Raw genomic sequence first — 27,136 nt, 5'->3', positions numbered from 1 at the left:
GAAGGTGAGGTGCTGGAGGTCCCTCCACCCCCTCTGGACATCGGGGGGTCCCCGGCGTACAGCGTACGGGCCATTCTGGACTCGAGACGCCGGGCGAGGGGCCTGCAGTACCTCGTGGACTGGGAGGGGTACGGCCCGGAGGAGAGGTGCTGGGTGCCGGCGGAGGACGTCTTGGACCCATCCATGTTGAAGGATTTCCATCGCCTCCGTCCGGATCGCCCTGCGCCTCGCCCTCCGGGTCGTCCTCGAGGCCGGTGTCGGCGCGCTGCGGGAGCCGCGCGTCAGGAGGGGGGTACTGTCACGATTCCCACCGACGGTGGCGCCTCCTCCTGCTCGGGTGGCGCTCGGCGGTCGTCGTCACCGGCCTATTAGCTACCACTGATTCCCTTTTTGGTTTTCCCTTTTTGGTTTTGTGCACCTGTGTTTAGTTTGGTTAACCTCTTGGGGCTAGGTGGGACGCTAGCGTGCCACCCGTGGTGCACTCCATCAACAGCAGGTGCATTTCAAGAGCGGCAAATTTGAATCCAAATAAATGTCAAAATTCAAATTTTTCAAAAATACAACTATGTTACACCATTTGAAAGATAAACATCTCCTTAATCTAACCACGTTTTACGATTTCAAAAAGGTTTTACGGCGAAAGCATAAATTTAGAGTATGTTAGGACAGTACATTTACAAGAGTTGTGTGTAATGTTTTGTCAAGTCAAAGACAGGGTCACCAAAACCATAAAACCAGCTAAAATGATGCACTAACCTTTTACAATCTCCATCAGATGACACTCCTAGGACATTATGTTAGACAATGCATGCATTTTTAGTTCTATCAAGTTCATATTTATATCCAAAAACAGCGTTTTACTATGGCATTGATGTTGAGGAAATCGTTTCCCTCCAATAACCGGCAGTCAAGTCAGCGTCAGAAATTAAATAATTAAAATTAGAAAACATTGTTAAAATATTATATTGTCATTTAAAGAATTATAGATTTACATCTCTTGAACGCAATCAACTTGCCAGATTTAAAAATAACCTTACTGGGAAATCACACTTTGCAATAATCTGAGCACTGCGCCCAGAAAAATACGCGTTGCGATACAGACTAGACGTCATGTTGGGGAGATCTAAAATCGAAAATACTATGTAAATAATCCATTACCTTTGATTCTCTTCATCAGATGTCACTTCCAGGTATCACAGGTCCATAACGAATGTAGTTTTGTTCAAAAAAGCTCATCATTTATGTCCAAAATCTCCGTCTCGTTAGCACATGATGTAAGCCAGCCGGACTTCTCGTCATGAACGAGGGGAAAAAATATATTTCCGTTCGTTCAAACATGTCAAACGTTGTATAGCATAAATCATTAGGGCCTTTTTAACCAGAACATGAATAATATTCAAGGTGGACGAATGCATACTCTTTTATAACGTATTGGAACGAGGGTACCCAACATGAAGTAGCGCGCCAGGTGTCTAATGGGACATCACCGTTCCATGGCTCTTGTTCGGTCAGATCTCCCTCCAGAAGACTCAAAACACTTTGTAAAGGCTGGTGACATCTAGTGGAAGCAATAGGAAGTGCCAAAATATTCCTAAACCCCTGTGTTTTTCAATGGGATAGGTTTAAAGTCAATACAACACATCAGGTATCCACTTCCTGTCAGAAAATGTCTCAGGGTTTTGCCTGCCAAATGAGTTCTGTTATACTCACAGACACCATTCAAACAGTTTTGGAAACTTTAGAGTGTTTTCTATCCATATATAATAAGTATATGCATATTCTAGTTACTGGGTAGGATTAGTAACCAGATTAAATCGGGTACATTTTTTTTATCCAGACGTGCAAATGCTGCCCCCTAGACCCAACAGGTTAATTAGCGGGGCTATTTATGTTAGCTGGTCCGCTTCCGTGTTGTGCGGGATTATTTCAATTGTGACGGTTCATGTTCGTGTCGGTGCTATTTTACGCCGTGTGTACTTTCTCCCCTGTGTTTGGGAATATTTTGTTTGATGAGTGAGTGTACATTAAATACGCCACTACCCTGTACTCGCTGCTTCCTGTGCCTCATTCCTTCACCACGACTGCCAATCCGTTACAGTTACACAATACATGCATCTTTTGTTCGATAAAGTTTATATTTATATGTAAAAACAGCATTTTACATTGGCGCGTGACGTTCAGAAAATATTTTCCCTCGGTGAATCAGCACAACAATTTACAAAAATACTCGTCATAAACGTTGATAAAATATTAAACTGTCATTCAAAGAATTATAGCTGAACATCTCCTTTATGCTAACGCTGTGAAAGATTTCAAAATAACTTTATTGGGAAGGCACACTTTGCAATAATCTGAGTACTGTGCTCAGAAAAATACACTATGCAATACAGATAGCCGCCATTTTGGAGTCATCTAAAATCATAAATAGCATTAGAAATATTCACTTACCTTTGATGATCTTCATCAGAAGGCACTTCCAGGAATCCCAGGTCCACAACAAATGTTGTTTTGTTCGATAGACTCCATCATTTATGTCCAAATAACTCCATGATGTTCGCGCGTTCAGTTCAGCTACTCCAAATGTAGGAAACGCGCCAAAAATTTCACGAAGAAAAGTTAAAAAAAAATCTATTTACGTTCCTTCAAACATGTCAAACGTTGTAAAACATCAATCTTTAGGGCCTTCAGAACGTGAAAATTCAGTAATATTCCAACCGGACGAAACCAGTGTCTTGAAAAACCTTTTGGAACAGAGCTACCTCTCGCGTGAAGGCATGCCAATGAACTGATGGGTCATCAACTTCCCAGCCTTCTTGTTCGGTCTCTGTTCATCGTAGACGCCTCAAACCACTTTCTAAAGACTGTTGACATCTAGTGGAAGCCTTAGGAAGTGCAAAATGATTACTGAGTCACTGTGTGTTTGATAGGCAATGACTTGAATTGAGGCCACCCATCAGATTTCCACTTCCTGGTAGGATTTTTTGTCAGGTTTTTGCTTGCCATATGAGTTCTGTTATACTCACAGACATCATTCAAACAGTTTTAGAAACGTCAGAGTGTTTTCTATCCAAATCTACTAATAATATGCATATCCTAGCTTCTGAGTTTGAGTAGGAGGCAGTTTAATATGGGCACGTATTTCATCCAAAAGTGAAAATACTGCCCCCTACCAATAAGAGGTTTTAAGTTAGTTCAATTCAGTTAAATGCAGATCATTTAGTTCTTTCTATAAAAAAGTAAATCCACAAAAAATAAATTATAATCCAATAGGAATTGGAGGAGAGACAATCAGCAATGCAGAACTTAATCTGATATGCTAACTACTCATTGGTGTCAAAAAGAAATCCTTATGTGGGAGTCTAAAGGGGATTTTCAGGTGAATAAAAGAGAAGAGCAGTCGCAGATGAAGTCAATCAAAATTAATCTGGTTTAATACAAGTTGCAACACGGGGACACCTCCCGCACAGAAGCAGAGAAAATGTCTAACATGCACTTATATATTAATCAGAGAGTAACATATGTTCTGTTAACACCAGCCCAAGCAGGTGGGAGGAAGTCACAACATCATTGGTTACAGAATCACAGGTAAATTATCAGTGTACTTCCAGTCTGATGTCAATCACTATCAACCGATATGAGATTAATACATAACAAACAGCATTGAGTGTAGTGACCATCAACCCGTGACACAAATGATCCAAAGGAACAGGTTTATACAGCACATTTACTGAGCAATTTTACTTTCAAAGTTTTCAAACAAACATTTCCCCATTGTTACTCACACCATGGCCTTTTGCGCTCCCATTCCTGTGTGTGACCATGTGGGAGCACATCTTGAGAGAGAGAGAGAGAGAGGGGGTCTGTTCACCAACCAAGAATACACAAAACACCATATTGATCTGCAAAAATATACTCAGTGTACAACGTAAAACACCAGATAATGCATGCAGAGCAGAAATAGGCCGATACCCGCTAATTAAATTCTACAGCCACCTAAAAGGAAGCGATTCCCAAACCTTCCATAACAAAGCCATCACCTACAAGTTGGTCTGCAAGCTGGTCTTGGGGCTCTGTTCACTAACACAAACAGACCCCACAGAGCACCAGGACAGCAACCCAATTAGACCCAACCAAATCATGTGACAACAAAAATATAATTATTTCCAATGTGACAAGTAATTAACAAAAAAACTGAGCAAACTAGAATGCTATTTGGCCCTAAACAGAGAGTACACAGTGGCAGAGTACCTAACCACTGTGACTGAGCCTAATTTAAGGAAAGCTTTGACTATGTACAGACTCAGTGAGCATAACCTTGCTATTGTGAAAGGCCGCCGTAGGCAGACCTTGCTCTCAAGAGAAGACAGGCTATGTGCATACTGCCCACAAAATGAGGTGGAAACTGAGCTGCACTTCCTAACCCCCTGCCAAATTTATGACTGTATTAGAGACACATATTTCCCTCAGATTACACAGATCCACAAAGAATTTGAAAACAAACCCAATTTTGATCAACTCCCATATCTACTGGGTGAAATACCACAGAGTGCAATCAGAGCAGCAAGATTTGTGACCTGTTGCCACAAGAAAAGGGCAACCAGTGAAGAACAAACACCATTGTAAATACAACCCGTATTTATTTGTATTTATTTTCCATTTTGTACTTTAACTATTTGCACATAATATGACATTGGAAATGTCTATTATTTTGGAACTTTTGTGAGTGCTGTTAGGTTCTAAATAAAGAGTAAAAACTCACAGACGATTAGTAAAGCTCAAACCAAGTTTATTCACCCAAAGGGTCAGATAGCTGAACAGACAAAGATATGTTCCCACTAGCACAAGTATATATACCCCAATTTGGGTGAAATCTCCTCCTTCCCTCTAAACATTACATCTTTATTGCAAGGCAGGAAGTTAAGTGATGTGGGTAATTAACGGGTTCCTTCTCCCTTAATGTGACCTGACATGACCTCGGCCCCCATTCCTCACTGATCCAGATCTCTCCATTCTTATCATTGACCTCAAACATGTGATTACCTTTCCTTTACTCAGTACATTCCAAGCCCCTGGCTCATATCCAACCTTAATTGACCCCAACATATACATTCCTCCTACAGATAACCATTCCTTTCTGGTCCATAGGATACCTGATGATTAACAATATTTCAAGTTTAGAAGTCAGAACCAATCAGGGTAATGTTTAATGTACATTTTTATTGTTTATTTCACTTTTGTTAATTATCTACTTCACTTGCATTTTCAATGTTAACATATGTTTCCCATGCCAATAAAGCCCTTGAATTGAGTTGAAATGAATTGAAATTGAATTGAGAGAGACAGTGACTTACATGTAACCTTGTAGTCTTCAACCATAGATGTTGACCATGAACACATACACAATTTAGTGGTCATGGACAGTGGTGTAAAGTACTTAAGTAAAAATACTCGAAAGTACTACTTAAGTAGTTTTTTGGGGTATCTGTACTTTACTTTACTATTTATATTTTTGACAACTTTTACCTCAGTACATTCCTAAAGAAAATGATGTACTTTCTACTCCAAACATTTTGGTGCCGTCTGGTTTGCTTAATATAAAAATAATTGAAATTATTTATACTTTTACTTTTGATACTTAAGTATATTTTAGCAATTACATTTACTTTTGATATATTTCAAACCAAATACTTTTAGACGTTTACTGAAATAGTATTTTACTGGGTGAATTTCACTTAACTTGAGTCATTTTCTACTAAGGTATATTTACTTTTACTCAAGTATGACAATTAGGTACTTTTTCCACCACTGGTCATGGTCAATGATTTGCCCCAATTGCATAATAAGAGGCCATATCTAGCATTGACAACATACCCTGTTCCTTTCCTTTCTCACTGTTCAGCCATGTATGTTGACCATGAACACAACCACAAGGTGGCGGTTGTGGTCAACAATTTACTAGTGTATCTGATCATACCCCAGTTACATAATCAGAAACCACATCTAACATTGACCATACACCTTGTTCCTCTCCTTCCCTTTCTTCTTGTTCAGCAAAGCGTGACCTGTGTGTGTGTTTGTGTGTACCTGTGTGTGCATGCACGTCTGTGTGTGTGCCTGAGTCCACGCCTACGTGTGTGTATGAGCATGATCTCCATAGGTTATCAATCGGCCCCAGCCCTGGAATAATAGAATAAGTAGGGCTGAATTTACTTTGGACAACGACCAACAAGTCTGTTTCCCCTTAAACCACTCGAGTGGTTTAAGGGGAAACATTCAAATGTCTTGGAATGGCCTAGTCAAAGCCCAGACTTCAATCCAATTGAGAATCTGTGGTATGACTTAAAGATTGCTGTACACCAGCAGAACCTATCCAACTTGAAGGAGCTGGAGCAGTTTTGGCTTGAAGAATGGGCAAAAATCCCAGTGGCTAGATGTGCCAAGCGTATAGCGACATACCCCAAGAGACTTGCAGCTGTAATTTCTGCAAAAGGTGGCTCTACAAAGTATTGACTTTGGGGGGGTGAATAGTTATGCACGCTCAAGTTTTAATTTTTTTGTCTTATTTCCCTGTTTGTTTCACAATAAAAAATATTTTGCATCTTCAAAGTGGTAGGCATGTTGTGTAAATCAAATGATGCAAATCCCCCCAAAAATCTATTTTAATTCCAGGTTGAAAGGCAACAAAATAGGAAAAATGCCAAGGGGGTGAAGTCTTTCGCAAGCCACTGTATCATTCTTTACTCCCTAGTCATTTCTAAACTGGTTAAACCATACTGAACACTGCACTTACCATTTTTTCAATTCACTACAGTGAAACATGGCAAAATCAGTTTGAATGCCCAGCTAACTCAAACTTTTCTCCTCATTTGCAGTGTAATCCCAGGCTGTAGTGATTGGGGGGTTATTTTTTTGCCTAGATTTGCATGAGATTAGTCTTGTCAGATAAACGTGGCTGGACCACAACACTGATCGAGTCACTAAATCCTGATTTGGGGGAACGATGGAAATGGTGCCATTCCCATGGTCCAGTGTGGATGTCAGAAGAAAAACTTAACCCCCAAACATTCTTGAACTGAACATTTTCAGGAACTGCAAAAAAACCTCCATATTTGACCATTCATAAACATACTAATCTCGGTTAACCCAGAACTAAAGTCTTCGGTAATAGGTCAGATGCTCAATTAAGTTCTGGGTCCATACATGATCAGAGAAGAGATAGGATCAGAACCAGAATGAAGAGCTCCACCCTCTCTCTTTGTAAATTACCTGAAAGTCTGTGCGCCAAATGTCCCTTTCCCTGGGAAATCATGATTTGTCCAAAACACTGTAAGTAATGCTGCTCCTAATGCTGCTTGTTATCTCACTCATCCCGTTGTATCATGAGAGATCTACAGATACCATTTATGTTTACGTAGTCTGTCCATGAGAGATTACAAACATACAAACACGCAACTTCAGAAACTATTTGGAATACATGTTCTTGATCCTAGAGTCATGAAATGTTCAGAGTACATATAGGGGATTCATTGCCATCAAATCATTTGAAAAATGTAAATGGGCAAAATGGAGTTTGGAGATTTTCTTCAGACAGTGATGATAGTATTGGCATTTTTTACTACAGTGAAACATGATGAAGATGCTTATTTTATTTATTCCGTTATATCTCACTAGCAATCAGGAGTTAGACGAGTAGGATGGAAATGTTTTTCTGCCATTTCAGTATGTTGGGGTTTATTGATGTGAGACTATAGAGTGTTGGGGGGTTTGTTGAAGTGGAATGAAAGATGAGGCGCAATTTGTGTGATGAGTTTGAACAGTGTTCTGAATGATGAGTGTCTTCATTTGCCTGTGTAATCAATGTGTTTTACAGACACCAAATGGGCCTTTCACACTTGTGGGGCAGTGGGTTCAGAGGGGCCCACCCCAACCCAGTGTAGCAGCTCATATCGGAACAGCAACATCAACGTTACCGTGGCAACCAGAAGCCCATTCAAAGGCATCCAAATCTGGAGGGTGCCGGAGACCGGCAGCTACAGGTAAATCAAAACAATGGCTACATCTCAATAGTGTTAAGTGGCTTCCTTTCATGGTAGTTGTAACATATAGGCTGAATCTCAATAGTCTAAATTGGCTTAATTGCATGATAGCCTTCCCTGTAGCTCAGTTGGTAGAGCATGGTGTTTGCAACACCAGGGTTGTGGGTTCGATTCCCACGGGGGGCCAGCACAGAAAAAAAATGTATGAAATGTATGCATTCACTACTGTAAGTCGCTCTGGATAGGAGCGTCTGCTAAATGACTAAAATGTAAAATGTAAATGTAATAGGTGTAACATACAGTATAGACTGAATCGTGATAGTCTGAATTGGCTTTAACGGTAGGTGTAGCACAGTCTCAATAATCTAAATTGACCTCCTTTCATAGTAGGTGTAACAAAGGGGCTGCATCTCAATAGTCTAATTTGACATCCTTAGGAGAATGTCCAATACAGATTTGCTTTAGACACTCAAGCTGAACCTCGGCAAGACGGAGCTGCTCTTCCTCCCGGGGAAGGACTGCCCGTTCCATGATCTCGCCATCACGGTTGACAACTCCCTTGTGTCCTCCTCCCAGAGTGCTAAGAACCTTGGTGTGACCCTGGACAACACCCTGTTGTTCTCCACTAACATCAAGGCGGTGACCCGATCCTGTAGGTTCATGCTCTACAACATTCGCAGAGTACGACCCTGCCTCACACAGGAAGCGGCGCAGGTCCTAATCCAGGCACTTGTCATCTCCCGTCTGGATTACTGCAACTCGCTGTTGGCTGGGCTCCCTACCTGTGCCATTAAACCCCTACAACTCATCCAGAACGCCGCAGCCCGTCTGGTGTTCAACCTTCCCAAGTTCTCTCACGTCACCCCGCTCCTCCGCTCTCTCCACTGGCTTCCAGTTGAAGCTCGCATCCGCTACAAGACCATGGTGCTTGCCTACGGAGCTGTGAGGGGAACGGCACCTCCGTACCTTCAGGCTCTGATCAGGCCCTACACCCAAACAAGGGCACTGCGTTCATCCACCTCTGGCCTGCTGGCCCCCCTACCTCTGAGGAAGCACAGTTCCCGCTCAGCCCAGTCAAAACTGTTCGCTGCTCTGGCACCCCAATGGTGGAACAAGCTCCCTCACGACGCCAGGACAGCGGACTCAATCACCACCTTCCGGAGACACCTGAAACCCCACCTCTTTAAGGAATACCTAGGATAGGATAAAGTAATCCTTCTAACCCCCCCCTTAAAAGATTTAGATGCACTATTGTAAAGTGGTTGTTCCACTGGATATCATAAGGTGAATGCACCAATTTGTAAGTCGCTCTGGATAAGAGCGTCTGCTAAATGACTTAATTGTAAATGTAAAATGCACAGACACACTATCTCTCTCTCTCTCACTCTCCCTCCCAACCCTCAAGCGGCCTTCAAAGAATCCATAGCCTCGCTCTCTCGTCCACGGACAGCAATCGTCTATCGTTTCCACCTCCTTAAACAAGCGGGGCATTACTGGCTAACCAGAGTCTTTGGGTTAGAGAGTGTGGCTCTAATGGTTAAATAGCATGACTCACACACTTATTACACCCGGCTCCAGTAACCCACAATCACAAGGTGATTAAGAGGCTTCATGTTATATATATATATATATATATATATATATATATATATATATATATATCCCTCTCTCTCCCTCTCTCTCTCTCTCTCTCGGCCATCTGTTAATTGCTGCAGATACACTGATATATGCATGTGTATGCCCTCTATATCTGTCTGCACCTCAGGTTGTTCCCTGTGTCAGCATTGATGTCGTTATTTTTTTTCCCCCTGTCCAGACGCTGTTCCTGTTATATTTCATTTTCATGGCCATTGTTTATGAAATGTTCTCCCTGTACCTGCTTCTCGTCTCCAGTGTCGATCCTCACAGAATGCTGACACCACTAAAGGAAGCATCAGGGAGTTTTTGTTTTGGTTGGTGATGTCGGGTCCAGGTGCCGTCGCTGATGGAATCGGGGGTTCCGCTGATGGAACTCGTCAGGCTTCCACGCCTTAGCTGGCTCGAGAGGTCTTCTTGCCTCAGTTGGCGTGGCAGGCGCCCACCCCACATCATACTTCAGCCAGCCCATCAGGCTCCCATGCCTTAGCAAGTTCGTCAGGCTCCCATGCCTCAGCCCGCTCCCGCTCCCCCTCTCTGGCGCTGAATATTGGACTCACCTGGACTCCATTCTTTTGGAGATTACCCCCTCTATATCTGTTTTTTCCCCTGTCCAAACGCTCTTAATATTAACAACATTAAAGATCAGCGCCACTGTTCGCCCACAGCGCCGATGTTATTGATATTGTTTTGTTCATGAAACAGAGAGAAGTATCCAGCAGTGCATATTCTGCTATGCAAGGATGTCAGAGGAATAAAACAGTGTTCATTGTTTGCAGTACCTTATTTGTTGTTGATATATTCTAAACGGCCTTTGCAATTTCACCAATTAAGTATTTTAGCTTTAAAGGTGCAAAATGTAGAAATCGATCTGCCATTACCTGGTTGCAAAAATGTTGTTTATGTGACAAAACAAGTAGAGAGAATCACTCTGAAATATATATACAGTACCAGTCAAAAGTTTGGACACATCTACTCATTCAAGGGTTTTTAAAACTTCTTTGGGATTGGATCCCCTTCCACGGGACAGTTGAGCTAACGTAGGCTAATGTGATTAGCATGAGGTTGTAAGCAACAAGAACATTTCCCAGGATATAGATTTTGGCAGAAAGCTTAAATTCTTGTTAATCTAATTGCACTGTCCAATTTACAGTAGCTATTACAGTGAAAGAATACCATGCTATTGTTTGAGGAGAATGCACATTTTGAACAGAAATGCAATGGTTCATTGGATCAGTCTAAAACATTGCACATACACTGATGCCATCTGGTGGCCAAAATCTAAATTGCACCTGGGCTGGAATAATACATTATGGCCTTTCTCTTCTCAATTAGATTTGGGTATGTCATTTTCGGGCAAAGATATGGTTTCCGGATACTCCCCTAAAGCCCAGCTCATTGGCTATTTAGCTAGCTTTGTTTGACAACAGCCAGTGGAAAATCAGAGCACCAAATTTAAAACAGCTAAAATCTCATAATTCTGTTTTCTCAAACAATCAACTATTTCAAACCATTTTAAAGTTAACTTCTCATTAATCTAACCGCATTGTCTGATTTCAAAAAGGCATAAATTTGATTATGTTAGGACATAAACTTCACAAGAAACACCACACAGCCATTTTCCAAGCAACTAGATGCATCACAAAAACCCAAAACACAGCTAAATGAAGCACTAACCTTTGACGATCTTCATCAGATGACACTCCTAGGACATTATGTTACACAATACATGTATGTTTTGCTCGATAATGTTCATATTTATATCCAAAAACAGCATTTTACATTGGCGTGTAATGTTGAGAAATGTTTTCCCTCCAAACCTTTTGGTGAATCAGCACAATGAGCACACATAGTACGTAAATTCTCATCGTAAACATTGATCAATATAGAAGTGTTATGCACAGAATTATAGATACACTTCTCCTAAATGTAATCGCTTTGTCCGATTTCAAAAAAGGTTTACGGTGAAAGCACAATTTGCAATAATCTGAGTACAGCCCAGATGACACCAACAACAAGCAAACAGAAACCCGCCATTTTGGAGTCAATAACACAAAGAAATTACATTATAAATATTCACTTACCTTTGATTGTCTTCATCAGAAGGCACTCCCAGGAATCCCAGCTCCACAAAATGTTCAATAAAGTTCATATTTAATTCCAAATAATCAATTTTGTTCGCGCGTTAGGTTCACTATCCAAATCCACTACGCGCGTGCTTACTTAGTCCAGACGAAAAGTCAAAAAAGTTATTCTACAGTTTGTAGAAACATGTCAAACGATGCATAGAATCAATCTTTAGGTTGTTTTTATCATATACCTTGAATAAAATTCCAACCGGACCTATCCGTTCTCTTTTGGAGTGAATATGAACTCAGCTCGCTCCCAAGTCATTGTGCGTGACTTGAGCCCATGCCTTATAATGGGACACCAGTTTACCACAGCTGGTATTCCCTTCAAATTCACCATAGAATCTTCAAACACCGTTCTAAAGACTGCTGACATCTAGTGGAAGCTTTAGGAAGTGAAAAATGAACCCTAAGTCACTGTATACAGTCAAGGCAATCACTTGAAAGGACTACAAGCACCAGACTTCCCACTTCCTGCTTGGATTTTTCTCAGGTTTTTGCCTGCCATATGAGTTCTGTTATACTCACAGACACCATTCAAACAGTTTTAGAAACTTCAGAGTGTTTTCTATCCAAATCCACTAATAACATGCATATTCTAATTTCTGGGACAGAGTAGTAACCTGTTTAAATTGGGTACGTTTTTCATCCGGCCATGAAAATACTGCCCCCTAGCCCTAAGAGGTTTTAAGCTTTCAGCCGATATGAGACACTTCTATGTACCGCCATTTGTTTTTACTCTAAAACTGCAATCTTGATATAACGCGCTGAATGATTTACAACTGTCCCGTTGACGGAAAGCCGATCCTTAGGAAAACAATAATAAGAAGAGACTTGTTTGGGCCAAGAAACACTAGCAATGGACATTAGACCAGTGGAAATCTGTCCTTTTGGTCTGATGAGTCCAATTTTTTGATTTTTGGTTCCAACCGCCGTGTCTTTGTGAGATGCAGAGTAGGTGAATGGATGATCTCCACATGTGTGGTTCCCACCATGAAGCATGGTGGAGGAGGTATGATGGTGTGGGGGTGCTTTGCTGGTATCACTGTCTGTGATTTATTTAGAATGTAACCAGTATGGCTACCACAGCATTCTGCAGCGATACGCCATCCCATCTGGTTTGCTCTTAGTGGGGGCTATCATTTGTTTTTCAAGAGGACAATGACCCAACACACCTTCAGGCTGTGTAAAGGCTATTTGACGAAGAAATAGAATGATGGAGTGCTGCATCAGATGACCTGGCCTCCACAATAACCCAACCTCACCCAATTGTGATGGTTTGGGATGAGTTGGACCGCAGAGTAAAGGAAAAGCAGCCAAGAAGTGCTCAGCATATGTGGGAACTCCTTTATGACTGTTGGAAAATCATTCCAGGTGAAGCTGGTTGAGAGAATGCCAAGACTGCAAAAATGTCACCAAGGCAAAGGGTGGCTACTTAGAAGAATCTAAAATCTAAACTGTATTTTGATTTGTTTAACACTTTGGTTACTACATGATTGCATATGTGTTATTTCATAGTTTTGATGTCTTCACTTGTATTTTACAATGTAGAAAATAATACAAATAAAGAAAAACCCTTGAATGAGTAGGTGTGTCCAAACTTTTGACTGGTACTGTATATATAAAGATCGTATTTTCAGTTGTTTGAAGCTGGAGTACATAACCAAAATTAAAAAGACTCAAAAGCTAACCTTAGGGACGGGAAGCATAGAAATAGCGCACATAGAACGGATCTACAGCTTATCAGACTTGGTTTTCTATGGGATGACAGATCTATAACTCACATTTCTATGTACATTTGGTGGGGTAGCACACAACGCTACATGCTAGACCTTTAAGTTAAATTATTTATAATGCCTTATGCACTGGAGGTTCATGCCTTTCCGTTTGTGTGTATGTCCAAAACAGGATCACAGCTTGTGGGGCAGCTGGAGGTCGCAGTGTATTGACCATGGCCAAGTCGCATGGTGTCCAACTCACAGCAGACTTCCTGCTTCAGGAGGGTGAGTTGCTTCACATCCTGGTGGGCCAAAAAGGAGAGGACGCCTGCCCCAATGTGAGTACCATCTTCCCCAAAACTATTCTGAATAAATGTCAAGGCTCAACACTTTCACACTTATGCCCCATCCCAAATCAGTCACTATCTCCTACCTCCTAGGAAGGCACTTAGATCTAAAAGGACTGAGTAGATCCAAAAAACATTTCTCACCCCAGGACACTTCAACTGTTTACTTTTCATGGAAAATTAAGGAAAAAGAGCACTCTGTTTCTGCATCGATCAGAAAGATTTATTGACAGGACAAACCATCACCAGTTAAATGGTTCTGGGTTTATTCATATTTTAGGGGGGGGATGAACTGCGTTTGGGTATACCTTTTTCCAGGACTCTGTAGATCTAAGAGGACTATATCTATAAGAAGGGCCTGATAACTTAGGGGAAAAAACAAATACAATGAAGACAGACCAAGGTAAAACCAGGGTTCTTAGTCCAGTGTATTTGGGGCTATAGTAATGCTTAATTTTGCCTTCTTATAAGCCAGGAGGAATCGTTGCTTTATCACTTATACACCTATACACAATTCTGTCAGATCTTCAGAAGTCCATAAGTATTCTATTATAGACTACAGCATGGCTTGACTCGATCCAAACTGGAAGGTTGAAGTCTCAGGGATACGGCAAAAGGAGAACATCCTCAAAACCCCTCTCACACCATAAGGGAGCACGTTTGAATTGATATCCCATCAATGTCCTTGCCATTTCACCTGTAAACTTTGTTGGAATGAATTTACTCTCATTCCATCATGTTGTTTTTGGCCTCATCCCGGATTTGTCTTGTACTTTGGAGTTCTCAGCCAGGAATCATTTGGAAAATGGTTCAAATATATTGGAGAAAAATGTCAGACAAGGAAAAGCAGAGAGTCATTTGAGGTCTCAGACTCTCAGTTCATTTCTATCAGGTCAATAGTCCCGAAGGGAGTAGATACTCTCAAAGGTGGTTGGTGCGTTTAAAACTGATTAGTTCAGGGTGTTGGTGTGTTCAGTGTTTCTCAAACAGCCTCCCCTTTGTAGGAGTATTAATATCCTTTTAGGCTTTTACACACCACGCACACACGCACACACGCACACACACGCACACACACACACACACACACACACACACACACACACACACACACACACACACACACACACACACACACACACACACACACACACACACACACACACACACACACACACACACACACACACACACACACACACACACACACACACACACACACACACACACACACACACGGGGTGGCAGGTAGCCTAGGGTTAAGACCATTGGGCCAGTATCCAAAAGTTCACTGGTTCGAATCCCAGAGTCAGCAAGGTGGCAAAATCTGCCGTTCTGCCCTTGAGCAATGCAGTTAACCCCCAACAACTACTCCCCGGGTGCCGATGATGTGGATGTCATTTAAGGCAGCCCCCTGCCTTAAAGTTGGGTTAAATGTGAAGGACACGTTTCAGTTGTATCCCCTTACACACACATACAAACTATATGCCTCAACCCTTGCAGGATGGCAAGAGAAACAGGTGGGGGTTAGGGATAATTCTGTGTGTAATTGAGCTCTCGCTGCTCCCATACTGGCCAAGGTGGATGAAAAGTTTTGGGTTGGAAGGAAGGGGCTGACTTGGCTGTTTGGTTATTAGTACCTGTCCTCAACACCGCTAGTCGTTTGGCTCTCGATACGTCTCTCATTTGTTACAATAGCCCAAGTTGCCGATGGGCAGATTGGGTAGAATAACACACTAGATGCAGTAAAAAGCCTGGTCCCAGATCACTCTGTGCTGTCTTGCCAACTCATATGGTCTTGGTCACATCTGGTTTGGCTGGACAATGACTGTTGAAGTCGGCAAGACGCCACAAACAGACCTGGGAATAGGCTACTAGGATAGTAAAGGCCCAATTCTAACTAAAGATCTGAGCATGGAACTTGACTTTAGCGGATATCTTCCATTGACATCAATGCATGATTTATGAGGAAGTCTGGATTGCACAGACATAGAGTGTCTCAAATTAGTTATTTTGCCCTGAATAAAGAAACCGAGGGATTCACTATTTTTCTATTCTCATTGGTAGACCAACAAGATCCTAAACAAGATCTGTGTGGAGCAGATGCCATTGGAAAACAAGACGCAGGTCAAATGGGGTGGGGGCGGAGGAGGCGGAGGCGGAGCCACCTATGTGTTCAAGGTAAGGAGAGAAGGCCGCGTCCCAATAGTCTTATAAAGCTTTCCCAGTTTTCTTGCCCTCCTTGATCACTGATATGGCTAAAGATGAATTTCATATTGCTTTCAACTGTCAGATATTATATATTTTTTTCACCTTTATTTAACCTGTTAGGGCTAGGGGGCAGTATTGACACGGCTGGATAAAAAACGTACACGATTTAGTCTGGTTACTACTCCTGCCCAGTAACTAGAATATGCATATAATTATTGGCTTTGGATAGAAAACACTCCAAAGTTTCTAAAACTGTTTGAATGGTGTCTGTGAGTATAACAGAACTCATTTGGCAGGTCAAAACCTGAGAAGATTCTGTACAGGAAGTACCCTGTCTGACCATTTCTTGGCCTTCTTTGCCATCTCTATCCATTACAAAGGATCTCTGCTGTTACGTGACACTTCCTACGGCTGCCATAGGCTCTCAGAAGGCGGCAAAAAGCTGAATCGTGGCTTTGCAGGCTCTGGCTGAAAAAAAAGTAGCGTTTGGGTAGTGGCTGGTTACAGTACTGTGAGACTCAGGCTCGTGCCCGCGTCGACCGAAAGCTTTGTTTTCTTTCCTCTGTTTACCTAAACGGAGATTCCCGGTCGGAATATTATCGCTTTTTTACGAGAAAAATGGCATAAAAATGGATTTTAAACAGCGGTTGACATGCTTCGAAGTACGGTAATGGAATATTTAGAATTTTTTTGTCACGAATTGCGCCATGCTCGTAACCCTGATTTACCATTTCGGATAGTGTCTGGAACGCACGAACAAAACGCCGCTATTTGGATATAACGATGGATTATTTTGGACCAAACCAACATTTGTTATTGAAGTAGCAGTCCTGGGAGTGCATTCTGACGAAGACAACAAAGGTAATCAAACTTTTGTAATAGTAAATCTGACTTTGGTCAGGGCTAAACTTGGTCGCTGTCTAAATGGCTAGCCGTGATGGCTGGGCTATCTACTGAGAATATTGCAAAATGTGCTTTCACCGAAAAGCTATTTTAAAATCGGACACCTCGATTGCACAAAGGAGTTCTGTATCTATAATTCTTAAAATAATTGCTATGTTTTTTGTGAACGTTTATCGTGAGTAATTTAGTAAATTGTTAGTAGATTCCCCGGAAGTTTGCGGGGGGTATGCTAGTTCTGAACGTCACATGCTAATGTAAAAATCTGGTTTTTGATATAAATATGAACTTGATTGAACAAAACATGCATGTATTGTATAACATAATGTCCTAGGATTGTCATCTGATGAAGATCATCAAAGGTTAGTGCTGCATTTAGCTGTCTTCTGGGTTTATGTGACATTATATGCGAGCTTGAAAAATGGGTGTCTGATTATTTCTGGCTGGGTACTCTGCTGACATAATCTAATGTTTTGCTTTCGTTGTAAAGCCTTTTTGAAATCGGACAGTGTGGTTAGATTAACGAGAGTCTTGTCTTTAAAATGCTGTAAAATAGTCATATGTTTGAGAAATTGAAGTAATAGTATTTCTAAGGTATTTGAAAATCGCGCCACGGGATTCAACTGGCTGTTGCGTAGGTGGGACGAATTCATCCCGCCTCGCCCAGAGAGGTTAACCAGGTAGGCTAGTTGTGAACAAGTTCTCATTTGCAACTGCGACATGGCCAAGAAAAAGCATAGCAATTCGACACATACAACAACACAGAGTTACACATGGAATAAACAAAACATAAGTCAATAATACAGTAGAAAAAAGAAAACAAAAAGTCTATATACAGTGAGTGCAAATGAGGTAAGATAAGGGAGTTAAGGCAATAAATATGCCATAGTGGCGAAGTAATTACAATATAGCAATTAAACACTGGAATGGTAGATGTGCAGAAGATGAATGTGCAAGTAGAGATACTGGGGTGCAAAGGAGCAAGATAAATAAATAAATACAGTATGGGGATGAGGTAGATAGATGGGCTGTTTACAGATGGGCTATGTACAGGTGCAGTGATCTATGAGCTGCTCTGACAGCTGGCGCTGTCAGAAGCTAGTGAGGGAGATATGAGTATCCAGCTTCAGTGATTTTTGCAGTTCATTCCAGTCATTGGCAGCAGAGAACTGGAAGGAAAGGCGACCAAAGGAGGAATTGGCTTTGGGGGTGACCAGTGACATATACCTGCTGCAGCGCGTGCTATGAGTGGGTGCTGCTATGGTGACCAGTGAGCTGAGATTGCTCTGCTAGGCTTTACCTAGCAGAGACTTGTAGATAACCTGTAGCCAGTGGGTTTGGTGATGAGTATGAAGCGAGGGCCAACCAACGAGATCGTACAGGTCGCAGTGGTGGGTAGTGTATGGGGCTTTGGTGACAAAATGGATGGCACAGTGATAGACTGCATCCAATTTGTTGAGTAGAGTGTTGGAGGCTATTTTATAGATGACATCGCCGAAGTTGAGGATCGGTAGGATGGTCAGTTTTACGAGGGTATGTTTGGCAGCATGAGTGAAGGATGCTTTGTTGCGATATAGGAAGCCGATTCTAGATTACTTTTTGTATTGGAGATACTTAATGTGAGTCTGGAAGGAGAGTTTACAGTCTAACCAGACACCTAGGTATTTTTTGTTGTCCACGTATAGAAAGTCAGAGCCGTCCAGAGTAGTGATGCTGGACGGGCAGGGAGGTGCAGGCAGTGATCGATTGAATAGCATGCATTTAGTTTTACTTGCATTTAAGAGCAGTTGGAGGCCACGGAAGGAGACTTGAATGGCATTGAAGCTCGTCTGGAGGTTTGTTAACACAGTGTCCAAAGAGGTGCCAGAAGTATACAGAATGGTGTCGTCTGCTTAGAAAAGGATCAGAGAATCACCAGCAGCAAGAGCGACATCATTGATGTATACAGAGAAGAGAGTCGGCCCGAGATTGAACCCTGTGGCACCCCCATAGAGACTGCCAGAGGTCCGGACAACAAGCCCTCCGAATTGACACACTGAACTCTATCAGAGAAGTAGTTGGTAAACCAGGTGAGGCAATCATTTGAAAAACCAAGGCTGTCGAGTCTGCCAATAAGAATGGGGTGATTGACAGAGTCGAAAGCCTTGGCCAGGTCGATGAATACGGTGCAACAGTAATGTCTCTTATCGATGGTGGTTATGTCGTTTAGGACCTTGAGCTTGGCTGAGGTGCACCCATGACCAGCTCTGAAACCAGATTGCATAGCGGAGAAGGTACGGTGGGATTCAAAATGGTCGGTAATCTGTTTGTTAACTTGGCTTTCGAAGACCTTAGAAAGACAGGGTAGGATAGATATAGGTCTGTAGCAGTTTGGGTCTAGAGTGTCACCCACTTTGAAGAAGGGGATGACCGCGGCAGCTTTCCAATCTTTGGGAATCTCAGTTGATACGAAAGAGAGGTTGAACAGGCTAGTAGTAGGGGTTGCAACAATTTCGGCAGATAATTTAGGAAAGAGAGGGTCCAGATTGTCTACCCCGGCTAATTTGAAGGGGTGGAAGGAAGGAAGGAATCTGATGAGGAACATTAGTTAGGAAAATATATTAAAGGAAGGGGGATAATAGATGATTTAGATTTATGAATATGTTTTTTGTTTTTTTTACTCCTAAGTCCTTCAGCTGTTCCTTTTTAATTGAAGCTGGGCTGAAGCGGGTCAAAACACACATACATTAAATGTATAATATATGCTAGAGCAGGTGTATTGAAGTATTATTTGTTACGGTCACACAAATTTCCTGGTTGGCAAAGTTCCAGATGAATATTGTCATTTATCGGCGTAGTAACAAACCCCCACCTCGCAACCCATGCGGATCAAAACTGTTCACACCCAGGGCCTCCCGGGTGGCGTAGCGGTCTAAGGCACTGCGTCGCAGTGCTGAGGCATCGCTACAGTGTCGGTTCGATCCTAGGCTGTGTCACAGCTGGCCTTGACACAGCCTGACCGTGCGCCACATAGGGTGGCTCACAACTGGCCCAGCGTCATCCTGGTTAGGGGATGGTTTTTCTGGGGGGGATCTCATTATGCTCTAGAGACTCCTTGTGGCAGGCCGAAGCCTGCAAGCTGACTTTGTATGGTGTTTCCTCCAACACATTGGTTCGGCTTGCTTCCGGGTTAACCTCTTACATCTAGACGTTCCGCTAGCGGAACACCTGCTCCAATATCCAATGATGGGCGTGGCGCGAAATACAAACTCCTCTAAAATCCGAAAACTTCCATTTTTCAAACATATGACTATTTTACAGCATTTTAAAGACAAGACTCTCGTTAATCTAACCACACTGTCCGATTTCAAAAAGCCTTTACAACGAAAGCAAAACATTAGATTATGTCAGCAGAGTACCCAGCCAGAAATAATCAGACACCCATTTTTCAAGCTAGCATATAATGTCACAAAAAACAAAACCACAGCTAAATGCAGCACTAACCTTTGATGATCTTCATCAGATGACAACCCTAGGACATTATGTTATACAATGCATGCATGTTTTGTTTAATCAAGTTCATATTTATATCAAAAACCAGCTTTTTTACATTAGCATGTGTCGTTCAGAACTAGCATACCCCCCGCAAACATCCGGTGAATTTACTAAATTACTCACGATAAACGTTCACAAAAAACATAACAATTATTTTAAGAATTATAGATACAGAACTCCTCTATGCACTCGATATGTCCGATTTTAAAATAGCTTTTCGGTGAAAGCACATTTTGCAATATTCTCAGTAGATAGCCCAGCCATCACGGCTAGCCATTTAGACACCGACCAAGTTTAGCCCTGACCAAACTCCGATTTACTATTACAAAAGTTTGATTACCTTTGGTGGTCTTCGTCAGAATGCACTCCCAGGACAGCTACTTCAATAACAAATGTTGGTTTGGTTCAAAATAATCCATCGTTATATCCAAATAGCGGCGTTTTGTTCGTGCGTTCAAGACACTATCCGAAGTGTAAATAAGGGTCACGAGCATGGCGCAATTCGTGACAAAAGATTTCTAAATATTCCATCACCATACTTCGAAGCATGTCAACCGCTGTTTAAAATCAATTTTTATGCCATTTTTCTCGTAAAAAAGCGAGCTGTGAAAATACTGCCCCCTAGCCATAACAGGTTAAGAGAGCAGTGTGTTAAGGAGCACTGCGCCTAGGCAGTTCATGTTTCGGAGGATGCATAAGGCTCGACCTTTGCCTCTCCTTTGCCTTGATGACAAAACAAATGATAGTCCCACTAAGTGCAAACCAGATGGGGTGGTGTAACGCTGCAGAATGCTGTGGTAGCCATGCTGTTTAAGTGTGCCTTGAATTCTAAATGAAATCACTGACACTATCACCAGCAAATTACTCCCACAACATCACACCTGCTCCAAGCTTCACTTTCAAAGTTAATCCATTCACTTACTCTGCGTCTCACAAAGACACGGCGGCTGGAACCAAAAATCTCAAATTATTACTCATCAGACCAAAAGAAAGATTTCCGGCAGTCGAATGTTCATTACTCGTGTTTCTTGGCCCAAGCAAGTCTCTTCTTCTTATTGGTGTTCTTTAGTAGTGGTTTCTTTGCAGCAATTCGACCATGAAGGCCTGATTCACACAGTCTCCTCTTAACAGTTGATGTTGAGATGTGTCTGTTAATTGAACTCTGTAAAAGCATTTATTTGGGCTGCAATTTCTGAGGCTGGTAACTCTAATGAACTTATCCTCTGCAGCAGAGGTAACTCTGGGTCTTACTTTCCTGTGGCGGTACTCATGAGGGACAGTTTCATCATAGCGCTTGATGGTTTTTGCGACTGCACTTGAAGAAACGTTCAAAGTTTTAGAAATTTTCCGGATTGACTAACCTTTATGTCTTAAAGTAATGACGGACTGTCGCTTCTCTTTGCTTATTTGAGCTGTTCTTGCCATAATATGGGCTTGGTCTTCTGTAAACCACCCCTATCTTGTCACAACACAACTGATTGGCTCAAATGTATTAAGTAGAAAAGTAGAAAGGTAATTCCAGAAATTAACTTTTAACAAGGAACACCTGTTAATTGAAGTGCATTCCAGGTGAATACCTCACGAAGCTGGCTGAGTGTCACGGTTGTCGTAGGAAGGAGCGGACCAAAGTGCAGCGTGATTATCGTTCCACATTTTATTTTCACTGTGAAACTATGCAATACATATAAATAAACTGAATAACAAAACAACAAACCGTGACGCAGAGGTGAAACATGCACTAACTCAAAGACAATCTCCCACAAACCCAGGTGGGAAAAACACCTACTTAAGTATGATCTCCAATTAGAGACAACGAGGACCAGCTGCCTCTAATTGGAGATAATCCCAAGCAAAACCCAACATAGAAATACAAAACTAGAACATAACAACATAGAAAAACGAAACTAGAAAAAACCCCTGTCACACCCTGACCTACTCTACCATAGAAAATACCAGCTTTCTATGGTCAGGACGTGGCACTGAGGGAATGCCAAGAGTGTGCAAAGCTGTCATCAAGGTAAAGGGTGGCTACTTTGAAAAATCTCAAATATATTTGTTTAACACTTTTTTGGTTACTACATGATTCCAATATTTCATAGTTTTGATGTCTTCACTATTATTCGACAATGTAGAAAATAGTAAAAAAATACATTTTAAAAAACTTGAATGAGTAGGTGTGTCCAAACTTTTGACTGGTACTATATATATATATATATATATATATATATATATATATATATATATATATATATATATATATATATATATATATATATATGTGTATATGTATAAAGATTAAGTAGAATAACACACTAGATGCAGTAAAATGCCTAACCTGGTCCCAGATTTCCTGTTCACACCCCTCTTATTGGCAGATAGAACAATTTACAGTTTCCAAGCTAATTTCCTGCAATTCTGCACGTTTTGCCAGTTTCAAAGCTCTTTTCCTGCAATTTACACATTTTGCCATGGGCCGGAGAGAAAATATTGCAGTTTTAAAGTTAATTTCCTGCAATTCTACACATTTTGCCATACCTTATGTGTGATCTTATGATACCAGGGATCAAATGGGTTCCTATTATTTATTTCTTTATTTTTGTCAGTCCGTCTGTTGAGTATGGCTCTGCTAGTGGTGGATAACGTCACACTGACAAATTTGCCATGGTAACAGGTGCAGAGGGGTGTCCACATCCCCCTGATCATCGCAGGTGGGGGTGGGGGACGTGGGTACAGCAGCCAATCGGACAGCCAGGATGAGTTGATGGACGACCCCAAAGTACCAGGGCGCAACGGGAAGTCTGGAGCAGCAGGTAAAACACTGTGTGTATTGTGAAGAACTGCTTGACTATATGTGTGTTTCCATGTGCGTGCGCCAGACCTGGGATGTCTATAGTTGTAACTATGGTTTGTGGAAAGTAACAACATTTCGGGGGGATCGAAGTTACTTTGGAGATGACTACAACAAACAATTACAACTTAAAACTATTTGAATACATATCTGAGAAAGCAACTACTCTTTCAAACTATTTGAATACAGATCTCAAGAAGTGACAACTTTTCTGAAAGTATTGGATTGGCTGCCATCTACTAATGCAGGGCTGTATCTAGAACGGCTTGTTGAAGATATACATATAATGAGTAGAGCACACAATGACCTATACTATTCCAATCTATCTGACAGTCATACAGTATTTGATCTACACAATACATTTGTATCTGAACATTCTGTAAATGTCCATTCTTCTGAATGTCCACTGACCCAGGTGTACATAATCAAGTCAAACCAACTAACCAATGATATGTTGTACAGATAAATAAGTTTTGTTGCTCAACTACTGTATGATTCAACATGCCACTGAAAAGGTAAAAAGCTGAAATTTATTTTATGATACCTGAAAATACTGCAGAGTAATTCAAAGCCCATTGCAAACAGCAAGTTGGATGATTACAGAGCAAATTTTCCAGTGGTAAAACAAATAATAACACAGGTGGACTTATATAGACACCGGAACAGTAACTTAATGCACTGCTTAATTTAAAGCCTCATCATATACAGTATTTCCCAGAGTGCTTTGCCATTCAAGTAAATTGTAGAGTTACCACCCATGACTGTAGTTGTTAGTGACAAATACAAATGGTTGTTGCATTCATACATTTTCAGTCCTATGGACTTCACCAAGTGAGATCCTAAGTGATTATGTTATCATAAAATAATATATAATTTAACACAATAGCATATGTATTTCATAAGGCCTTATTTTGAGGGCCTATTTTTTGCCTAATACAGGGGCCTGAAACTCATACACATCACTTTGAAACAAAACCATGCCCATCATTATAATATTTCCGAAGTATGCTCTATTCCAGGTGAATTTTTTAAATGTATTATTTTTTTGTTTCAATATCTATGTTTGATTGATTACTCTTATGCTACACAAAGATAAATAACATAAATTTTTCTAAACTAATCCAATCAGTTAGATTTTTTGCGCTTGTTACAGTTTATGTAATAGATTATGCTATTATAAAGCAACTTCCAGAGTTCTATGTAACAACAATGTTGTTATTGTAATAATCACAAAGTTATTATAACTATATATTGTCACGACTTCCACCGAAGTCGGCTCCTCTCCTTGTTCGGGCGGCGTTTGGCGGTCACCGTCACCGGCTTTCTAGCCATCGCCGCTCCATTTCTCATGTATCCATTTGTTTTGCCTTGTTCCCTGCACACCTGGTTTTCATTCCCTAATTACACTGAATGTATTTAGTCCTCTGTTCCCCTCCATGTCTTTGTGTGTAATTGTTTCTTGTTATGAGGGTATTGTCAGGCGCTATACTTTTGTTAAGTTCCGTGTTTTTTGGCACACTAATATTGTTATGTGTTGTCATTTTTTGACCGGAATTAAAGTGCGTCTATTTACTACATTCTGATCTCCTGCACCTGACTTTGCCTCCGTACACACCCTTGACATATATTAACTTGTTATCAAGTGTTACTGTATTATGTCTCACTTATGAAAATACACTGAGTATACCAAACATTAGGAACATCTTCCTAATATTGATTTGCACCCCGTATTGCTCTCAGAACAGACTCAATTTGTGAAGGTCTCAATAGCGTTCCACAGGCATGCTGGCCCATATTGACTCCAATGCTTCCCACAGTTGTGTCAAGTTGCCGGATGTCCTTTGGGTGGTGGACCATTCTTGATACACACAGTAAACTGTTGATCGTGAAAAACCCAGCAGTGTTGCAGTTCTTGAATACAAACCTGTACGCCTGGCACCTACTACCATACCCTGTTCAAAGGAATTTAAATCTTGTGTCTTGCCCATTCACCCTAGGAATAGCACAAATACACAATCCATGTCTCAACTGTCTCAAATCTTAAAAATAATTATTTAATCTGTCTCCTCCCCTTCACCATATTGCCACTCCTATTTGCCATATCTTCAATTCAAGCCTACTAGAAAGTGTGTGCCCTCAGGCCTGGAGGAATGCAAAATAATAGTAAAGCCCCCTTTACTGGCTCAAATATCTGACCAATTTGCCTGTTACCAACCCTTAGTAAACTTTTGACCAGATACAATGCTATTTTACAGTAAACAAATTGACAACAGACTTTCAGCACGCTTATAGGGAAGAACATCAAATCAAATTGTATTTGTCACATGCGCCGAATACAACAGGTGTAGACCTTACAGTGAAATGCTTCCTTACAAGCCCTTAACCAACAATACCTAAAATACCTTACAAGCCCTTAACTAAAAAATAAGAAATAAAAGTAACAAATAATTAAAGATCAGCAGTAAAATAACAATGGCAAGGCTATATACAGGGTTACCAGTACAGAGTCAATGTGCGGGGGCACCGGTTAGTCGAGGGAATTGAGGTAATATATACATGTGGGTAGAGTTATTAAAGTGACTTATGCGTAGATAATAACAGAGAGTAGCAGCAGCGTCAAAGGGGGAGGGGGGGTGGGGCAATGGAAATAGTCTGGGTAGCCATTTGATTAGATGTTCAGTAGTCTTATGGCTTGAGGGTAGAAGCTGTTTAGAAGCCTTTTGGACCTAGACTTGGTGCTCCGGTACCGCTTGCCGCACGGTAGCAGAGAGAACCGTCCATGACTAGGGTGGCTGGAGTCTTTGGCAATTTTTAGGAACTTCCTCTGACACCGCCTGGTATAGAGGTCCAGGATGGCAGGAAGCTTGGCCCCAGTAATGTACTGGGCCGTACGCATTACCTTCTGTAGTGTATTGCGGTCGGAGGCCGACCCATGCCAAATCTTTTCAGTCTCCTGTGGGGAATAGGTTTTGTCGTGCCCTCTTCACAACTGTCTTGGTGTGCTTGGACCAATTTAGTTTGTTAGTGATGTGGACATCAAGGAACTTGAAGCTCTCAACCTGCTCCACTACAGCCCCGTAGATGAGAATGGGGGCATGCTTTTCCTGTAGTCCACAATCATCTCCTTTGTCTTGATCACGTTGAGGGAGAGGTTGTTGTCCTGGCACCACATGGCCAGGTCTCTGACCTCCTGCCTATAGGCTGTCTCGTCTTTGTCTGTGATCAGGCCTACCACTGTTGTGTCATCGGCAAACGTAATGATGGTGTTGGATTTGTGCCTGGCCGTGCAGTCATGAATGAACAGGGAGTACAGGATCGGACTGAGCATGCACCCCTGAGGGGCACCTGTGTTGAGGATCAGCGTGGTGGATGTGTCGTTACCTACCCATACCACCTGGGGGTGGCCCATCATGAAGTCCAGGATCCAATTGCAGAGGGAGGTGTTTAGTCCCAGGGTCCTTAGCTTAGTGATGAGCTTTGAGGGCACTATGGTGTTGAATGCTGAGCTGTAGTCAATGAATAGCATTCTCACATAGGTGTTCCTTTTGTCCAGGTGTGAAAGGGCCGTGTGGAGTGCAATAGAGATTTAATCTTTTGTGGATCTGTTGGGGCAGTATGCAAATTGGAGTGGGTCTAGGCTTTCTGCGATAATGGTGTTGATGTGAGCCATGACCAGCCTTTCAAAGCACTTCATGGCTACAGATGTGAGTGCTATGGTTTGGTAGTCATTTAGGCAGGTTAGCTTAGTGTTCTTGGGCACAGGGACTATGGTGGTCTGCTT

At 41.7% G+C, this 27,136-nt stretch overlaps 1 protein-coding gene across 2 annotated transcripts in view; it reads left to right on the top strand.

The window, feature by feature from the left end:
- LOC106562017 (ALK tyrosine kinase receptor) overlaps positions 1 to 27,136 on the top strand; it is a 285,056-nt gene that overhangs the window by 187,940 nt on the left and 69,980 nt on the right. For both annotated transcript variants that reach the window (XM_014126545.2, XM_045688931.1), the window contains 4 exons: positions 7,871 to 8,036; positions 13,709 to 13,856; positions 15,930 to 16,043; positions 23,179 to 23,317. In XM_014126545.2, coding sequence (XP_013982020.2) covers positions 7,871 to 8,036; positions 13,709 to 13,856; positions 15,930 to 16,043; positions 23,179 to 23,317 — 567 coding nt within the window. The remainder of the gene's footprint in view (positions 1 to 7,870; positions 8,037 to 13,708; positions 13,857 to 15,929; positions 16,044 to 23,178; positions 23,318 to 27,136) is intronic.

This window comes from Salmo salar, chromosome ssa11 (assembly GCF_905237065.1).
Source record: "Salmo salar chromosome ssa11, Ssal_v3.1, whole genome shotgun sequence".
NCBI lineage: Eukaryota > Metazoa > Chordata > Actinopteri > Salmoniformes > Salmonidae > Salmo > Salmo salar.
Note: the sequence above shows the minus strand (reverse complement) of the source record. Positions and strands in the feature narration are given on the sequence as shown.